The sequence below is a fragment of the Strix aluco genome, chromosome 25, assembly GCF_031877795.1.
Source record: "Strix aluco isolate bStrAlu1 chromosome 25, bStrAlu1.hap1, whole genome shotgun sequence".
In the NCBI taxonomy this organism is placed as follows: domain Eukaryota; kingdom Metazoa; phylum Chordata; class Aves; order Strigiformes; family Strigidae; genus Strix; species Strix aluco.
In genome coordinates, this window is record NC_133955.1 from 3,574,979 (window position 1) to 3,594,758 (window position 19,780).

Below are 19,780 nucleotides of genomic sequence, written 5' to 3' on the forward strand. Positions count from 1 at the left end.
AGTTTCCAGTTTTCAGCTGCTCTTGGAAATCCTCTCCTCAAGGGTTGTGGGAGTGAGACCGGTCACAGCTGCTGCTGATTAAACATGGCTTGTAAAATTCTAACTTCTTTTTCCATTCTTGTTATTCAATATTTTTATGACAACTGGTAGCCTAAAAAAAAAGCTCTGACATTATTTGGCCACGCTCGCTTTTGGGTGAAGCTCAAACACGTGGTACAAAGCCAAGGGCAAGGTTTTCAAACGAGCTTCAAACCTCATTTCTCAAGATCCCCACCCGCGGTCGGGACGAGCGGGTCAGCGCCGGAGCAGGCACCTGCACTTGCATTTGCTTTGCCAAAGCATCGCCCGTGACATCTTTTTTTGTGACACATCATCAAAACTTGAAGAGTTTGCCTGGAGCTTCTTCAGTCCATAAAGAGAGGGCAGCTCTCCAGACAGCTGGTTGGGATGCTGGAAATGTGCAGCTTTTACCCCAAGTTTTTATTTCTCTAATGAAGTAAATTGTACTCCTGAGAATGGCATTGAATTTCAGATTATTTCATCCTAAAAAATGAGTTCATCCAGGGGATGTATCTTAAACCTCATCCTTGCACCCCCAACATCTCCCCTCTGCCCTATTTCAGTTTCAAACCACCATGCGCTGCGTGTTTCAGCCATTTTATTGAACTTTGTGTATGAAATAACAGTTTCAAGTTCTAATGAAAAAAACATTAAAAAAATAAATTCAACATCAGGTAAAAAAATCATGCAACCGAAAAAAAAAAATCACTTTTTTTACCGGTAACTGAACACAAGGCCCACACCGCAGTGGAGGTCACCAGGACGACAGGATGCAGTGGCTTGTTTTAGCATCAGACTGGTATCAAAAGAACAAGTTTAAACAATTGCAACACAGCTCACTGGCAAAACCAGAGTTTAAAACGAACTCAGAGTAACAAGACTGCGCTTTACATCTCCAGTCCAAAATTGCATCATTTCTGTGGCACCTAATTAGTCAGGATTTAGTTTTTCAGCCTGATGCGCTGAATTTGACAAGGCAATATTTCACTTTTCAAATATACCCAATGTGTGTTCCAGTTGAGACAGTCATGGAAACATTTCAGCATTACCCAGCTGGGAATGCGAATGAGGGAAAGCAAAGTCAAAATTATATCCAGCCATCTCAGTCCCAGGAAGATACCGTGAAAATAAATTGCATAGTAAATGGAAAATTAAGAAACATGAGCTGCTCCTGTGTTGGAGGTCGATGGTTGATGCAATGTCCCCCATTTGCAATGTTTTGAGAGCTCAGGTAATGAATTAAGAGTCCGTTCTCCTTGAAAGATGCTAAATTCAGCTGTGGGAATATCTGACCTTCAGCAGTGAAGGTGATTTTCCTGCAAGACCTGAGCAATTTGAATAACCAAGTCCCATTTCCAATATACTAATGGCAGCAGAAGGGACATGGCAGCAAACACATCGTTTTTCATTAAAACTGCCCTGTTTCAGGCACTGGTTTACAATTTCCCGGCTACATTTCTCCTTAACACCATTTGTCTTGCAAGTCCGGCTCTATCGATGACTTGTGTATCGCCAGATAAATTGTCCTGCTCTGAAATCATCCTCAGGAATAGGAGTGATGCATTTAAAACACAGCATCAGCCTGGCCTTGCAACGGTCAGAGATGGTGCGTTATGGAAACCACCGGTCGGGGCCAGCGGTACCTCAGACCGTTCCCTTTAAAGATGCACTGATGATGTCATCTTGGAGGAAGCAGAAAAAACGCGAAAAAGAAATGTAATTTACCTGTATCAGAGGCTGGTGGTTGAAAATATGGGGATTATAGAGATGTGTAATTTAATTCACCCAGGGCTGCTATTTGGCTTTAATCTCAGCTTAGAGGGACAACTTTCTAGCTGACTCTGGCAACGGAAAGTAAAGCAAGAGAGTGGGGAGCATGCTGGCTCCCAAAGATTTTAGCGGAGAAGAATGTTATCCCACAAATTCCTTAATTTTAAAAGGATCCAGTAGCATTTAAACATCCGTCTCAGAAAACATCCAAGTGTGTGCATTAATTAAAGCCTCCAGGATGCTCAAAGGCTGGTTTCTGAGATGTTAATATTGCAGGGTTTTGACAGCACCTGCGGAAAGAGGCTGGAGGCCAGGATGGGACCGCAGGAATCCTGACTTCTCCCCCAAATTTAGTGGGGCAAGCAAAGCAGCCTCACAGCATCTCATACGTTTGTCTCTGGAAAGCCTTCTCCAGCCATGCTGCTGAGCCCCATCCCGTGTGCTGTGTCCACGGAGCCTCTGTTAGCGCCCTTAAACACTTTCTGAGACATTTTGCTTTCTAATTTTGCTGTCTTCTTGAAAAATCTTAAAACTTCTTCTTAAAACAAGTGGTTTTACTGAACCCTACACCAGCCCAGCTCCCTCAATCTGATTTTCCTGCCTATCCACCAGGATGGACCCAACAGCAGAGCTCTCATCGCTTTAATTGCACCCTAAAATTAAAAGGGGGAAGGGATGGCGTGCAGCATTTGCTGGAGGCAGCAGCTGTGCTGGGTGCAGAGGAGAAACGTCTACGTGTTCAGCGTCTAAAGAGCACGTCTAACGCGCGGCGTCTCAGAGATGCTCTCGGCATCTCAGCGCACGGCTTTGAAGGGCTATGAATAAAGATGAGCAGTCTGCCTTTGGATGATTATGGGAATCAATGCACGCTATTTTTTGGATCTTCTCTTGATGTCAGCCATCATTAAATCGTTCCCTTTTTCGTTTTTTTAATTGACTGGATACATTTTTAATTTGTCTTCCCTTGCCAAATCCAGCCCTCTGCTCCAAATGACATTTCAACGTGGCTGTCCTGATACGATGGTTATCTTTAAAACGCACAAGAGTCAGAGTCGTGGCAACACAGATTAATACACCAGACTGACAGTTAAAGACTACCAAACTCTCGATTATTTTGAAAAAGCACATTAACAATTAGCTGGCTCGGCGACCAAGCAAAAGAAACCCAACAGCAAGGAGCAACGTCGTCAACGCCAGTATGTACAATATCCAGAAGAGGTTGAAATTTGGCAAGATTGTCATCGGTGTGAGATGGCCGTGGGGTGAGTTTGGTGCTGGCCGGGAGGAGCGGAGCGGTCAGTGGCCACGGGCTGAGCTCTGCTCTGGGAATGGGGCGTTTCTGCTGCTGGGACCCACCAACCCAAATGGGTGAGGGGATCTGGGTTTTCTCATCACTTTGCTCGTCAAAACACGCACTTCGGACCGTAACAGAGAGACGCTTTAACAAAGTGGCTATTGAAAACAGACGAGGTATAATTATGTTACATATACACATGCCATAAAAAAGCTCTCCGAAACACCTGTGAAAAATAAAAATAACTTTAGTACTGATACATTCTATCCCCCATTTTAAGGGCTACTAGATCATGTTCCAAAAGAAACTAAATTTAACACCTTTGGGACCAGGGCTTCCCAAGATCCAGGTCTGTGTTACCATCCAGAAAATCAATTATCCTCCTGTTAATGTGCCGTTACCCAGGGGATGCTGGAACAGACCTTCAGTGGGTGCTTTGCTCAAAACCATCAGCGTGGTAGAAAAGCACACTACTAGCCCATCACACTGCGTATTTTGCAGCTCCTTAGTGGTTTTGGAGGTGAGATCTCCCCAAAAAAGCTGAGCTCCATCTCCCCCAGGCTGTTGGCAGCTCCATCCCTGGCAATGGGGAAGAGATCGCTGCTCGTTTATTTGGGGTTCCCAGTGATGGAAAGAGGCTCAGCCCTCACTCCCCAAACACTGGGGACTTTTAATGATCTTTTTTAAAGGGTCTTCTTAAGGTCTTTTTAAGGTCTCAGACTTCTTATGGTCTGAGCATTAATTAATTTTGGTGCTGGGGTTCTGCAGGATGAGACAGCCTGGGGGGACACAGCTCGCCTCTGCAGGAGACAGGGGATGGATGCCTGGGAGGTGAGTTTTGGCTGTGCCACGTTAAGACACAGCTGGCCACAACGCAAAAAGCTTTGCAAGCCCGTGGCAGTGCCACGGTTACAGCCTGATCCCCGGGGCTTTGCCCGCAGAGCAATTTGCTGGAGGATCCCATGGAGGAGCTCCCTCTCCCCATCCTTGTGGGCTGCCCCAGGGCAGGGCATGGCCAAACACAAAGTTAATGAGAGCCACCGCTCCAATTAGCTTTAATTTGCTCAGGCGGCTTTCACACTGGATTGATTTCACACCGCAGGGTGCTTCGCCTCCATGACTCCCCAGCATCCCTCTGTCCAGCCTCACTCCCAGTTCATCTCCGTGGGCTCAGGGACCAGCTCCTCGGGCTCTTCCAGCAGTCCTGGTCCCCAACCCACCTCCCTCTGCACCTCAAAAGCTGTGATAAAACCAGGCATCAGCAGCATCAGCCCTTTCTAATCCATTTATCCACAGCTCCAGTGGCCCCAGGGTTTCTTCCATGCTGGGAATAAACACAAACAAGCCCAAGGAGCAATGTCCCACTAAGGGTCAGATCCGTATTTGCTTTTCATCCCCCAAGGTGAGCGATGCAGCTTTGACTAAAACTGCTAGTTTTTTCACTTTTGTTTTTTTTTTCTTGCCATCTCAGCCCATTCTCCCCAGCCTGCACCTATACAGAGCCCCAGAGATTTCTGTCTTTGGGACTCCCAAGCCCTGCTCCCATGAACAAGGTCTCTATCACCAACGATGTATATGCCATGACAGAGGAATTCAAGCCAAGAAATTATCAGTGTTTAAAAACCAAACAAAATAAACGTGACCTCACCAAAGTCGACGCAGTCTGTTAAGAACCACACCACTTCCCCACTGTTAAGGGAATTTCTCAGTCCTAATTTCGGCTGAAGTTTGCATGTGGGGCTTAGACAGCCAGAAAGGAGGACGACTTCTGCTGAACTACAGACAGGTCCAGAGTGATCCCAGCCCCGAACGATGGCTCAGAAACTCACTTGGGTTTCATTCGTCTTCAAAGCTCTGCTGCAAGGAGAGACACGTGGTGCAGATAGCCAGTCGCTTTGCCACAAATATTCCCCCAAGTTTTCCCATTTCAGAGCCTTTTTTCTAGGTAGGGTGTTTATTTTTAAGTGCATCCTCACTTGGGTTGTGCCTTGAAGCATCCCACATTTATCTCCTGTGGATTTTCCCCATCTCCTGCCCGGGACCTGGTTTGAAAAGCAGATAAATAGCTCCGCTCAGTGAAGGATCCGGGTTTTGGTGCTGCCCTCCAGGCAGAGTGGTCCTTGCTCCACTTTCCAAGTACCTGGTGGGGACCTCAAGGCTTGTCCTTGGACATGGACCCAAAGCAATCAAAAAAGAAAAATTCAAGAATCTACTTCACGTGCCTAATGATTTTGTCCCGTTACCTCCCCTTGAGCTTCAGAGTAAGCTCCAGCTCACTTTGTTTGGTCCAGTCCAAATTAACATTCCCTGAACCATCCCCAGTGAATTATTGCCATGCAGACACAGAGGTTCCCATGCTCGCCTGAGTCTCACCAACATTATTTTCCCTCAGAAATCCAATGCTGTTGCGAGTTTCGTCTTGCTCCTCCAACAGAGTATGTGCTGGGTGGGTTTTAGTCTCCAAGCTGGGACGGAGGCAGCATGCGGAGGTGGATGAGGCTGCGGCGAGGGGGGGAAGCCAGAAGGAGAGACCATCAACCCCTTTGCCGTTTGCATCTACCCCTTTGCAGACCATTTATCCCATTGCACTGGGATAACATTTACCCATACGGTCCTAGGAAATGCAGCGAGGTTATAGAAACCCCACTTTTAACAGCTTTGCAGCCCAGCGAGGGCAACCCACAGTTCTTAACCTGCCACAAAAAAAACCCCTCAGCCTGCAAAATGAAACAGCAATGGGCAAAGGAGGGATGGACTTCCCATTTATTATAGTATTAGCAAGACAATACTATAATATTTCCTCAGGACTGAAGTACCGTGGAACAGCAGAGAAGGTCACATGGGTTCTCATGAAATGAAGCAGGGGCACAACCAGCCAGGATTGGGTTTTTATATCTCTTCCGCCCCTGGAAATTCTATTTTTCCTTAGTTTTTCATGGAGTGATCCTGAAAGCAAGGCACAACTTGTTGACTATTCGACACCATTTTCCTCAGCATCGGTAGAGATGTTACTTTCTTAATAAGGACTTAAAATAAATCACAGCCTTTGGTACAGCACATACCTACTTATAAAGAGCATTTACATGAAAGTCAGAAAAATGGAACAGAAATTATTCACGTCCGAGCATCAAAAACAGCCCGTGGCCTTCGACAGGGAACAGTGAGAGCAACCAAATCTCCCCCATCTCCCTCCCACCCCGAGCAAAACACTTGGACTGCTTATTAGCAGCTCTGCTTAATGTTTCCTTTCTGGTTGCTTAATCTTTCAAGAGTTTTTTTTTTTTTTTTAATATAAAAAGAAGACTGAAATAATTTCCAAATGATTTCTACCTCCCCTCCTCCTTTTTCCTGGCTTTGTTCAGTCTCATTATATTGCACATGATTTGAAGATAATCTTCCAGCTGCAAAGATATTCCCTTCTACATAATGCACTTGTTAGGAAACACAGATAACGTGGCAAATATTTCATATATATATATATATGAAATATGAAATGGGTTTAACTGGGAAGGACAGACCCTCCGTCGGTCGGGTCCACAGCAGCATCAGTCATCGTGTCCGTGTCATTTGTCATTTCCTTGGAGACGTTTTATTTCTCAACACAGTCCTGAAGGTCTTAATTCTGAAACTTCTTCTGTTATCTGTTGGGCAGAGCAAAGAACCGCTTTTATGCACAGCCTGGTTTGGAAAACAAGCAACAGATTATTTTTTTTTTTTTTCAAGGCAAAGTGGAAGAGGTGTTGCACATTAGTCCCCTCTGACAGTTTCACATCCCTATTCCCCATAAAAATAAAAGGAAAAATTGCTAATTAAAGTAGTTTAACAGACTAAATGCAACACAGGCTAAAGCGAGCTAAAGATAGAAAAAAGATTCATTAAATATATTCTGGTTATTAACTATTATCTCACATTAGTGGCAATTTACAAATCCAGAATAATTAGCACAAAGTGGGTTTTCCTCATCAAGTTTTTCTCTTAATCAAGCTGGGTTTGTTCCAACCCAACATGATTCACATGATATTAAGCAACTGGTTCTAAATCTGATACAGGGGACGCAGGAGCCGGGGCTGATCCCATGCCCAGATCTCAGACCGTGGAGTCATTTCTGCCCACAGAGCTCAAACCTGAGACCCTGTTTTGATGCGGGGATGGAGATGTCTAGCAAAGGGCAAAAAAAAAATCCCCCCAACTCTGCCATGCCAGAGCTGCCAAGCCTCTGGAGTGCATGAACCCAGCTGGTATTGCAACTGGCTTTGAAGCCGAATAACTCCACAGCATGAAGGGACTCATCCTGACTCATATTTTAATACCGTGAGATGTCTTTAAGACACTGAAATTCTTAAAAACTTCAAGCAACTGCTTCTATCCCTCTCATTTTCAGAAATCATACGCTCTGCCTTTAGTTCACCGCAGCAACCGGAGCATCCCACCTCCTGCCACGCCGTATCCCGGGCTCTGCGCCCGCCTGTGGATGTGGCACGGCCAAATTCCCCGAGGTTTAAGCCCTGCGTTAGCCAGTGGGAGTCACACACCCCAATCCTGGCCCTTTTGCAGTGATTTTTCAAGTGGGAATTTATAAAGCTTCCTATAGCGAGCTTCATTAACTATATTAAAACCAGTGTGTGGTGCACACTAATAAGATGAGCGCTACCACCAAATCAGATTATGTGAGCCGGATGCTTCATTAGCAGCCGGTGATGAGACAAGGGTAGGAAAGATCTGTATTCATGGTTCAGAGCCCAGCTTAATGCACCAGGACCTGCCTGGTCCCAGCTCTTCCCCAAAAATGAGCCTATTTTCCCCAAAAATAGTCAGGATGGAGATATGCAAGATGGGGTAGGATCCACGCACCGAGGAGGGTGAGACCCGCTCTCTGGATGTTGCAGGGATGATGTTGGATGTTGCAGGGATGATGCTGCAGGGATGCTAAAAGCAGGCAGAGAAAGGAGAGGTGGGATCTCCTGCAAGGAGCAAAGATCCCCTTGCAAGGCAGCACAGCACTCGGGGGGGAAAATAAGCTACCAGAGGGGCTTAGTGCTCCTTGCAAGGGTCTCAAACCATCCGGTTATTCAAGCACCGGCTTATCTTGAAGAGCCAGAAGGACTATTCATGGGCTTAAAGTTAACTGGGGTTTATGCTTTATTGGACTGGGCTTGCTGAGGGGGATTATACCCCCCTCCCACCTGTCAGCAGGAGAAGGGCTCCTGCTTTTTTGCAAAGCAATAGTCAAACTGCCGGGATCCGCAAGCATCGCTGGAGTATTACACAAATAAAACCCAAACAACACCTTCAGCCTGGCACAGCTCGGGAAATACCGTTGGTTTGGCTGAGAAGGGGAAGGCAGAGTTGGGGCTCTGCAGATTAAGTGATAAATAACAATTTTCCTCAAACTGGACAAATAATCCAGTGCTCTGGGGTACCCTGGTGCCTTTTTAGGTTGTATCTTTGCCCTTGTAGAAAACCCCCAAATCCTCAGGCTAACGATGGCGTTATTTCACCAAATTCAGCAAGAACAGCAGTGGGAGTGAGGAGTCAGGAGCATTCAGGAGATACTGCTGCTCTAGCTCCTGAAGGGATCCAGATGTCTTCCCATCATACGGGGGTGATGAAATCCTCTCCACTCCAAAAGAAATAGGGGATATTAAACAGCAATCACAAAAATTAGCTGTTTTTAAACAGGCTGAGCCAAATAACTTGTATCCAAGCATTCGGAGCTGGCGAAGCAGCTCATGAGACTGCAAGTATTGAGTATCTCTAGAGCCCTGGACCTGGTGAAAATCCAGAGGACTGGAAAATAGCTCCTGTTGGGCCAGTTTTTAAGGGATAAACAAAGTGACCTGCAGAATGCTGGGTCTGGCCATCTGTCACTGATCCCAAACAATATGCTGGAATGGCTGAGAGTCTTAATACAGAATTAAAGAGGAAGATATAATTGATGATAATGAACACAGCGTTAGGGAAAACAGATCTTATCGTATTAACTTGACACCTCTTCGTACAGAGTTCCGCGTTTGGCTGATAAAGGTAAGTGCTTGTGTAATGCTCTCCTCTAAGGGAGCTGCATGACGGCTTGGTTAAGAAAACAGAGCAATAAAGCCAAATTCCCAGGAGATACCACAAGTCAGAAAACCAGCTGAACCCAGGTCGTGTTCACTGGTTTGCATCTCCCTGTGCCTGTTTTGCTTTCTTAAAGCATTTTGCAACCAGGATGGGAGAGACCTTGCTGAAAGCTTTCCAGACTCAGGAGAGAAGAGCCCAGGCTTGTTTCAGATGCTGCAGAAAGATTTCTTCCTTTAATTTGGAGGCTTCTGAAGTGCAGAATATCATTCAGGCACCTGACGGGTAAAGCACAAGCGCCGGGTGCCAGCACCCACCCATGTACATGCAAAGGTAGAAAACCCTTTTAGCCTGCAATGCTACACCCGACTCACAGCAAACTCCCTTCACATCCCTCCTGCAAGCTCAGATTTGCAGCAGGCAGGTTCATTTTAAGCCCAAACTCCTTATGTCCCGTTTTTGACCTGCTGCAACAGCTTGAGGGTTGAATTGTTACGGACCCACAGTGGCAGCTCCAAGCAGAGATCAGTGAGGAGGGAGAAGAGCGATTTTGACTCTAAATGCACAGAGATGTCAGGACAAATGGGCCATAAAGATGAAAAAGCAAGTGCAAAGATGCAGAGTGAAGAAATCACGGGAAAGGAGGATGGTTATGGGAAGGGGAGCTGTAGGGCAGAGCTGGCGTCCCCGGGAAGTTGGGGGAAACCCTGGGCTTCCCTCCAGCTGGGGGAAATAACCACAGTTAACGGGGTATGGGGGGAGGGTCTGCAGGCTCTGCAAGCTTCAAGAAAGCTGAACTCCATAAAGCCTTTACATAAAAATTCTTTACTTATTGCTCTGAGTTTCAAAACTTCCTCTTCCTTCCACAGCGTGTTTCACTGCAAACATTTAAGGAAGCTGCTCTGTGTCATTTGCAGATGGGGAAACTGAGGCCCAGAGGAGCTGATCTGCCCAAAGGCACCCAGCAGGCCAACGGCAAACACCCAGCAAACACCGCAGTGCTCCCACCCTCCAGGTCCGGGGTGCAGGGACACCCATTTTCATGGACAACCAACCAAACCCCCCCCGAGCGGCACAGCATCACGCAGCACCCTGCGCCGCACTCAGCTCCTTTATGGCAACCAAGGCGAACGGCAAACACATCTCTGTGCAAACACAAAAACCACTTTGCAAAGCGTGTGTTCAGCCTGTCCGTGCTCCGTTGCAATCTTTAGCTTCCCGTGAGAGCAAGACCCCGAGCCCGCACCCTGCCGCCGGCAGCCCCACTGCCCCCGCAGGGGCTGAGCCCTCGCTGCTTCCACTGCCGATCAAACCGTGACACAACCCCAAAGGATTTTCTGTATCTATCCACGACGGTGCTTTGGAGGAAGCAAAGCAAAGCAGCTGGTACTGGTCAGCATCAAAATAAAACTGATTGCACTCTGCATCCTTGCCAGCAAGAGCAGAGACAGCCCCTCGCTAATCGAATCGTGCGAGCCACGCATCCAAACCAAGTCTTCCCACCCGGTATGTCTTAAAGATGCTAAAAATGAAGTGCAACAACTGTAGAAAAGCAACAGACATGACAGAGCTTAAACACGCTCAGAAAAGCATCTGAATTACAAGTCTTAAGGAAATGAATCATTCTTAAACAAACCCAGCAGCGCGTGCTGCCGTCTGCATCGTTGAGCCACAGGTCTTAATATTAGTGTGCAGCGCAGTTAGGCGAAGACTATTCCCGTTATGAGTCGGGGAAGACCAGTGATCAGGAAGTATTTTAGCTACTCCTAACTCGAGTGATAAGCTGAATGAGATAGGAGACAGGTTTTAATTGACTTGAGCATGTCCTAGTTCATAAGAAGGAGAAAAGTGACGGTGCCCTGCGGGGAGGTTCCTGCAAGGTTTCCCTGCCCTGCTGCAGAGCATCCTCAGCACTGAAAATTCAGGCTCTGGGCAGTGATGAGACACAGATGGACCCTAAAACTTGAGGGTCTCATAAACCAGCACCTTAATTATGGAAGGAAAATCGCATGTGGGCTTACAGGGGATTTTCTCTGAGCATTTGTGGCTGAGTTTTGCCAGTAGCAGGGATAAAAGTGCTCCAGCCACAAGGGCAGCGTGGGAGCCCACACACATCCCTCTCCCGCACAGAGGATGGTTCTCATGAGCAAAAAATGGGATTCGGTTTTGCCAGTGACAAAAAGCAGGAGCCCTGGCGCCTTCCCAGCACAAAGCAGCAAACATGCGTCCCGTCAGGTGGGATGAATATCGCTTTGACAGAGACACCATTACTCATTTTTCTGTTCAAGAAGCCAAGTTCAGGAGTAAAAGGTCTTGATTGTGTCCCGGACTCAACCACAGCAGAGCCAGGAGAGCTTCGGCTGGGGCAAGAGCCAGATGCTGCGGAGATGGGGCTGGGGTGGCTCTGCAGGGCTCCCCCCAGCAGCGAACGAGCCCCCCACCATGGGATGGCTCTGCCCTACATCAGGGCTGTACCCCCCCTCCTCATGCCAGTCCTATTTATGCCCTAAGAAAACCCTATATCACCACCCACAAAATGAAGCCAAAAAACCTCTCCCACTGCCAGAGAAGTGATTCCCAGCTGGGACGAGGCACCTCGGGGTACCCACCCTGAAACCTCCCCAAAATGTCCCTGTCAAAGCAGTGATGGCCACAGTCCTGCAGCTGTTTCCAAGGAAACCCTCCTGCTGGAGAAGCGCATCGCTCCAGCCCTCCCTGCTCAATGCCTGACTCCCACCGCTGGCCCTGGGAGAGGGCTCACACCACCCAGCACCCACAGCACAGCACCCACAGCTCAGCACCCATCATAGGGCTCTCCTGGACCCAGTGGGTGCTGCGGTACTGCGGCCTCTGCCATGTAAACAGCACCGGAGGCAACGGGGAAAGGCAGCAGCATCCTGTCCTTAACGCATCCTCCAGCTATACAACACCCCCCAAAGTCGAGCCAAGAACCCTGGTCAGACTGTGGGTGCAGACCCATAGCAGGGAAGGGTTCAGAAGAGCAGTACTGGCTCCTCAGCAGTGAAAGAGTCAATTTATAGGATATTTCCCTGCCCACAGCATCCTATAATGTCCTGAAAGTCCCTGTTTCCCCACACCCATCGCCCGTACCACCGCCTTTGCATGAGGATGCTGGTGCTCTGAGCTCTCCTTCCTGGTACATGAGGCAATTGAGACCGAAGGGCAAAATGAGTCGCATTCAAATCCTATTTGTCTGTTTGCACTCACAGGTTTGCAGCCTACCCAGAGATCACTTGATTTAAAAATGGAAGAAAAAAAAAAAAGGCCCTGCGTTCCATCAGGCTGCGATGGGAGCCTCCATGTGCTCTCAACAAGATATGCATATTTTAAAAGCTTGCAGGAAGAGGGCTCCAAACTACACAATTAAACAGATTTCATGCAGAATGCTCTCTGTACACACCAACTGCTGCAAGAGACCCTTTCCCTGTGCTACAGCCCTGCCATGAGACACCCCTCCACAGCCGACGAGCTCTGGCTGGCTCCTTCCCTTCTGCTGGGGAAGCTGCTTGTCTGCCCTTTGCCTCTGCTCAACTGGCCATAAACTGGGCATTAAAAACAAAAACTTCTTTTGTCAAGTGATGGAGTAGGAACAATTGCCCAGAAAGAAATTTAACCCTCCTGGAGGAAAGAGATATCTCCAGCCCTTGTTTGTGTCCACACGTGGGGTGGGATGGATACTGCTCTGCTCCTCTGGCCATCCCAAGCACCTGAAGGGCATCTATTGTGCTGGAGAACAACAGAACCTTTCTAGAAGAGTTCAGGCCTGAAAACACACACAAAAAAAGGGCAAATAAGCAGGAGGAAAAGGTGATGGTGTCAAAGTACCAAGTGGAGGGGCCAGGGTTAGGGTTGCTGCACAGCCCCCCCCATCACCCTGTATCAAGGGTGTGTTTCAAGGTGGCATCCAGGGCTGAAACAGGGGAAGGTCCTAGAATACAAGCGGAGGGAAAGGGAAGGGAGCCTGGGGAAGGAGGTAGAAGGCTGTACCAGGCTCCTTATCACTTAGTGGCCCTATATAAATCAAACACATAAAGCATCTGGGGAGGCAGCTACGGCCTCCCAGGGCTGCATCCCCCGGGCAGGAGCTGCCCGCTCCCGTCCTTGCTCCCATCCTTTGGTGCCAGCTGTGTCACTTTGTCTCTCAGATGACAGTACGAAGGACAGGGGAGGAGGAGGACATTTCGGAGAGCATCCCTGCCACGCCGCACATGCAGACAAGCTGGGGAGCCCACGCCGGGGACTACCTAGGGACACAGCCTTTCCCCTGCTTGCTTTCAGTGCGAGCTTAAATGTCAGCCAGCAGCTTTCAGTAATGCACTTTCCTCCCATTTAATGTAATAAGCTGAGTCTAGGCAAGCCCTTCGCCTTGCTTTGGGAAGGCTCTGCAGCAGGCTGCCAGACAGCAGGCAAGCAGCTCTGCTAATACTAATCTCCTAATGCTGCCCCTTCTAAGCACATTAGAAACAGTCGAGTCCAACACGCTGCAAAGGCTGAGGCTCATCTTTAACTCCCCAGTGACTGTTAAAACAGTCCTAAGTCCTAATAGGAGGCACATTGCAAGAGAGAAAAGTAAGTTAAATAAGCAGCTGGCTGCAAAGAGAGCAATCTCTCAGCGATCTCTCCAATTCCTGGCACAACGCATGCGGCAGCCAGTTTAAGAGAAGCCGTCAGACCATGCAATAACAGAAAGTATTTATCTTGCTGAACGGTACCTAACGAGACAGCACAGAGGGAAGAGGCAGACAGAAATGGGGCAGAGCATTGAAAAGGTATCTTCATTTTTCCACTTCCAATTTTTTGGGTGTATCTTAAAGACCGAGCAGCAGTGATTTTACATTTTTCCGCGATACCATTCGGTACTGGAGCAAAACTCCAGTGGATGAAGTGGTTTCCTTGCCATCACTCCCATACAGTGTCTTTTACTGTCAATAAAATCCATTTGAAATTATTCTGCCCCGACAAAACAAGGCAAGGAGTAGTCAGGAAAGCAAACTAACAACCTGCAAGGTTTCTGCTTATTTCGGCAGAGAAAGCGAAAATTGCATTGTGCCATTTCCAGGAGAACATGTGGTTTCCGTACCCTGCGCAGCTGCCACTGGGAAAACGCAGACACAAAACTTCTCTGCAAACTCTCCCGAGTGGGACTGTTTCCCCTGCTTTTAAACTCAAATCCTCCTTTTAGGAATAGGTGTGCAGAAAAGCTTTAATAACAATAAAAAGTGAGAGCTCGTAGGCAGAAATGACGTTTCATCCCGCTGGCAGCCTGGGGAAAAGGCACATTGGGGTGTTCCCAGTTATCCCAGACAAGGGATCCCAGGTTTGTTACCTCCCTCAATGCTCCAGAGCATCTCCCTAATAAAGATCCTTTGTTAGAGCCTCAGCTGGTGGAAACTACGGTAGCTCCAATAAAGCTGGCACATACCATCAGCCAAGAAGCTGCTCTGCTGGTTTTTTTGGTTATAAGGGTTTTATTAACTGGGGCTAAGGGAGAGTGTTACAAAGTGTCCTGATCCTTCTAAGTCTGGTTAAATCCTAGCTAAACTCCAATTTCGGCATGGCCAGCATCTCTCAGGACAAATCCCCCTTCCCACACGCTTGGGAAAGGTGAGACTCGCAGAGGTTGGGGTCAAATCTCTCTTTGTCATAGGAGGCATTTAACAGCATCCCCGTGCAGTACACTACCTCGAAGGAATCTGGGTTTATTTAACCCAAAACCCAGCAAAAGAGAGCAGAGCTGGAGCCAAGGCGCTTGAGGCTGAGCAGCCAGGCCCTGCCTTCAGCCTGCTTTGATGGCAGAGGTCGGACCAAAGCATGAAACCGCTGCAAATAACCTTTTTAGCACTGAACTGAGGAAATCCAGCTGCAAAAAAGCAGCAGGGTTTTCCTCCTTTGCGTAGCACTAAAAAGCAAAGTGAACAGCAAATATAATCAGGAGCTCTAGGATGCTATCCCACTTCACCCAACGTGCACAAAAATACCCAAGAGCAGCAGGGTAAAAATAAAGAAAACTAAGCAGTGGAAAAAGATGAGGTTTGTACCAAAAAAGCAACATTATGATGCTATTAAACTCTACCCCGTGCAAAGCTCACCTGATCCCATCAGATGTCCCGTGGCCCCTGGTGCACACGTAAAGACGAAGCCGGTGTGTTTTCCCCGGCGGGGTTTTGGTTACTTTTCAATCCTGCTCTTTATAGACGTGTCCCTCTTGTTTCAAAAAGCTGCCGGGGTTTCTCAGCCGACCTTTCCCACTTGCTGCTCAGCGCCATTTCGCACCGGGTTTGGGGAAAGCGCCGGGTTTCGTGCGGCGCAGGGGGAGCACGGGCTCGTTCTCGGCTTTGCAGGATGAGACTCCATCCCCAAATTGCACTGCCAAGGTGTGAGCTCCTCTGCGAAGGAGAGGTGGGTTTGTGGTGTGCTTATTGCCTACGGGTGCTTTATTCGGCACAGGGGGAGCCACAGGGGGATGTGGCCCAGGAAGGGGGTGCCAGGATGGGGTCACAGAGCGTGGCAGAGCCAAGGTGTCCTGCGGGATGACAGGGCTGGAACCATCTGGAAAAGGTTTTTTGTGGGAAGAGCGAGGACCGATGGGGATGGGAGAAGGGATGCCATGACAACCTTTGGGGGTTTCCCAGGAAACCAGGGTCGCCATGGCAACTGCATCACTCCAGTCTGAATTAGTGACTTTCGCTGGAAGGCGTGTTCGCCACTTTAATCTTCTTGCCATAAGCGGCTGCATCTCTCCCAAACGCATTGCAAAAAAAAAAAAAAAAAGGAGGAAATATCCCTTTGTCTCCAGCTGGGTGGGTTTGAGGCTGCACAGCCACGGCGAGGAGCCCATCACGGATCCTGCATCCCCTGGTCCACACCGGCATCGCTCCCGGTGCTCCGCTGGCTCCTGAAACTGTTCCATTTTGCCTTTCGCCTCCCTCCTCCCCGCACACAGACCCGCTGCACAGCCACAGATTTGACATTAGATAAAATAATGTCGTAGGGTTACAGGGAAAGAAAATTAAGAATAGAAAACGAGGGTCGGTTGGGATTTTTTTCTATTTAAATCAGCACCGATTGCACACGGTCTCTGACCAGATTAGAATTTTATAAACGATCTAACGGGGGAGAAAAGGGAATCTGTGCTGTGCCCGTAATGGCACACCACACATTTCAATATTAAGCATCATTTAACAATGTGGTAACAGAGACTCTCTGCCAAATTAAATGGTTGTTTCCTCCCAACCCCCTTCCAGTACGCTCTGCAACATGTTTTCCTCGTCTCCCCACCCAATCCGGGTTTGTTAATCCAACAAGTGAGCTTATGTGATGGAAGGGAAATCAGCTACACGCTGCCTTTAGGGAAGGGGGGGAAAAATTCGGGAGCAAAGCAAGAGGTCCCCAAAACCAGGAAAACAAAAGCAGCCCTGCAACACGTTGCAGAACAAACACCTGTTTCGACAGTGAGTGTGTTTTGTCTTCATCTTCCTTCTCTTTACCCTTTAGCTGTCCTCTTCTTCGGAGAATTTTAAATCCTTTTTTTGGATCTTTAGAAAGGAAGGATCTAAAAAAATAAACGTATAAAAACGAGGGCACACACAGACCGACGATGGTGCATGTTCCACACAATACCGAGTACACAGTCACTTTGCATTATTATTGTTATTATTTTTTTACCGCATCCTCAGATTTTGTTGCTGTTTGTTTGGTTTTGGTTTTTTAAACATCCGTAAAGATCTTTTTGATGTTCACACAGTTGGGATTGTTTGTGGTTGTGCAGTTGCCTGTCTTAAAGGCAGCCTGTTTGAATGCACTGTGGTTGATTCCCCCTTCCTCGATCACCATGTACTCGGACTTGCTGAGGGTGGAATTGCTGCGAGCCTTCCTCATCTCCTCGCTGGACGAGAGGTGCTGGCAGCTCCCGACGTGCATGTATTGGGCTTGCTCCTCACCTTCTGTCTCCCGGTGGTAGAAATAGTTGAAATTGGAGACTATCACAGGCACGGGGAGAGCGATGGTTAGCACCCCCGCGATGGCACAGAGGGACCCCACAATCTTGCCCCCAATGGTGATGGGGTGCATGTCCCCGTAGCCCACTGTGGTCATGGTCACCACCGCCCACCAGAAGGCATCGGGGATGCTACTGAAACCTGAACTGGGGTCATCGGCTTCTGCGAAGTAGACGGCGCTGGAGAAGAGGATGACGCCGATGAAGAGGAAGAAGATGAGCAAGCCCAGCTCCCGCATGCTGGCCTTCAGGGTCTGCCCCAGGATCTGCAGTCCCTTGGAGTGCCGGGAGAGCTTGAAGATACGGAAGACCCTGACCAGCCGGATGACTCTGAGGATGGCTAAGGACATGGCTTGCTGGCCGTTGCCTTGCCTCTCAGCCAGCTCGGTGCCCAGCGTGATGAAGTAGGGAATGATGGCCACAATGTCAATGATGTTCATGATGTTCTTGGAGAAGGTGGCCTTGCTGGGGCAGGCAAAGAAGCGGACCAGCAGCTCGAAGGAGAACCAGATGATGCACAAAGTCTCGACCACAAAGAAAGGGTCAGTGAAGGACGACACCATGGAAGCAGACGAGGATGAGGAGTTGGTGAAGACATCAGGTGGGAGAGGGCCACTGCCCGTCCCGAAGGTCCCCCCAGTTCCCTCATAGTCGTGGTCATCCCTGAATTCAGGCAGGGTCTCCAGACAGAAGATGACAATAGAGATAAGGATGACCAGGACAGAGACGATGGCGATGCCTCGGGCCGGCCCAGAGCTCTCAGGGTACTCGAAGAGGAGCCACACTTGACGCTGAAACTCTTTGTCGGGAAGCGGCCGCTGCTCCTCCCGAATGAATCCCTCATCCTCCCGAAACTTCTCCATGGCCTCCTCCCCTAGCTGGTAGAAGCGGATCTCCTCGGAGAAGATATCGATGGGGACGTTGACGGGTCTCCGGATGCGCCCACCCGACTGGTAGTAGTAGAGGATGGCATCGAAGCTGGGCCGGTTGCGGTCGAAAAAATACTCGTTGCGGAGGGGGTCGAAGTAGCGCATCCTCTTACGTGGGTCCCCCAGCAGCGTCTCGGGGAACTGCGAGAGCGTCTTCAGCTGGGTCTCAAACCGCAACCCCGAGATGTTGATCACCACCCGCTCGCAGCACTCGTGCTCCCCACCGCCCGCGGGCTGGCCGGCGGGGATGGCGGCCGGAGTCGGGGGGTGATCGTAGCGGTCTCCTCCGAGCAAAGGATGAGGATGCTGTGGCTCTTCCAGCAAAGGGTCTCCGCCACCGCCGCCCCCCACCACCGTCATGCTGCCTTCCTCCCCTTCTTCACCCTCTTCCTCCTCTTGGTCGGGGACCGGCTGGGGGGTGGCGGGGGGCAACTGCTCGGTGTAGCCCAGGTTGTGGTGGCTGCTGGTCGAGCCGCCCCGCGGATGCCGGCTGGCGGAGGAGGCAGCCGGAGAGTAGAGCAAGCTCCGGCGCTCGTCCATAAAGGTGTGGGGCGGAAGGGGAAAGGGGGTGGGGAGGACCGGAGAGGCGGCAGCCGAAGCCTCTTCTTCCTCCTCTTCCTCCTCCTCCGGGCGGAGAGGGAGAAACAGCCGCCCAACTCCTCCAGCGGCTGCCGCTGCTCTGAAGAGCTGAGGCTCTTCTCAAAAAATCCGCCCCCAGCTCTGGCACCGCCTCGCTCAGTCACCGCTCCCGGAGACACCCACCAGCACCCCCAGCCCTGCCCCGCAGCCCCCAGCGAGCTGCGGGCATCCCCTCCCCTGCCCCTCCCCGGGGGGGGGGCCCGGGGTACCCCCCCCCCAGGGGCTTCGGTCCCCTCCCGGGGAGCATCCTTTGATGCTCAGAGGGTTGCAAGCAGGGAGAGGTTTTTTTCCCTGACAGAACCGCTGCCTAGAAAGAGTTTTTCTATCCTTCCCCCGAGAAGGTGAAATGTAATTTTTATTATTAATTTTGGGGTTTGCCTGTTTGTTTCAAGTCACCGTCTCAAGCCGCGGCAGGGCTGTGGGTAATGGAAAGCAGCAGCGGCAGCCGGAGCCGCCAACAGTTGTTTTGAATCAGCGTTTCAGCTAGAGCTGGGGATTTTTTTTTTTTTTTTTGGTCTGTATAGGAGAGAGTGAGAGTGTGTGTGTGTGTGCGCGCGCGTGTGTCTGTGTGCGCACACGTGTGTGTCCATGTGTGTGTTTGCACACGCGTGTGTGTGCGTGTGCATCCCCCCCAGCAAAATAAACAGAGAAGTGAAGCTGAGCCAGCCCTCGACCACGGCAGTTCCAGTCTCAACCCAAATCTGCATTTCAGACTTTCCTTCAAGAAAGCCAAAAGGCTTCAATTTTTTTTTTTTCTTTCTGCCTTCAATTGATCTTCTTATGCAAATAGTTCAATTTTGGTCAGAAGGGATTTTTTTAAGGCAAAAGCCTCCCTTGCAGGAGCCCAGTGCTGGAAAACGCTCCATCCCCAGGAGATGTGCATCAACCTCTGATCTTTGCCCCCACAGCCCCCCAGTGGGTCCCCATTTTCCCAACCCCCCAACAGCAGAAGCGCTTTAATCCCCAGCCACGTGCCAAGCGGGGTTTAGGCAATTCAGGGAGTTCCCGGCTTGG

At 49.5% G+C, this 19,780-nt stretch overlaps 1 protein-coding gene across 3 annotated transcripts; it reads right to left on the reverse strand.

Annotated features, from left to right (window-relative positions):
- Positions 1–641: 641 nt before the first annotated feature.
- Positions 642–18,783, reverse strand: KCNA3 (potassium voltage-gated channel subfamily A member 3). Of its 3 annotated transcripts, none has more exons than XM_074850197.1 (3): positions 15,292–18,783; positions 6,643–6,765; positions 642–6,070 (listed from the first exon to the last, which is right to left on the reverse strand). In XM_074850197.1, exon 1 carries the CDS (start codon positions 18,665–18,667, stop codon positions 16,910–16,912), a length of 1,758 nt encoding a protein of 585 aa, XP_074706298.1. In that variant the 5' UTR covers positions 18,668–18,783; the 3' UTR covers positions 642–6,070; positions 6,643–6,765; positions 15,292–16,909. The 3 variants fall into 3 exon arrangements, with proteins under 3 accessions (XP_074706298.1, XP_074706297.1, XP_074706296.1); XM_074850196.1 differs by having other exon boundaries at positions 642–5,623; positions 5,941–6,765; XM_074850195.1 differs by having other exon boundaries at positions 642–6,765.
- Between the last annotated feature and the right edge of the window lie 997 nt (positions 18,784–19,780).

Bases quoted from the DNA above. Each gene is read 5' to 3' on its own strand.
- KCNA3 (XM_074850197.1), bottom strand. From the start codon at position 18,667: ATGGACGAGCGCCGGAGCTTGCTCTACTCTCCGGCTGCCTCCTCCGCC.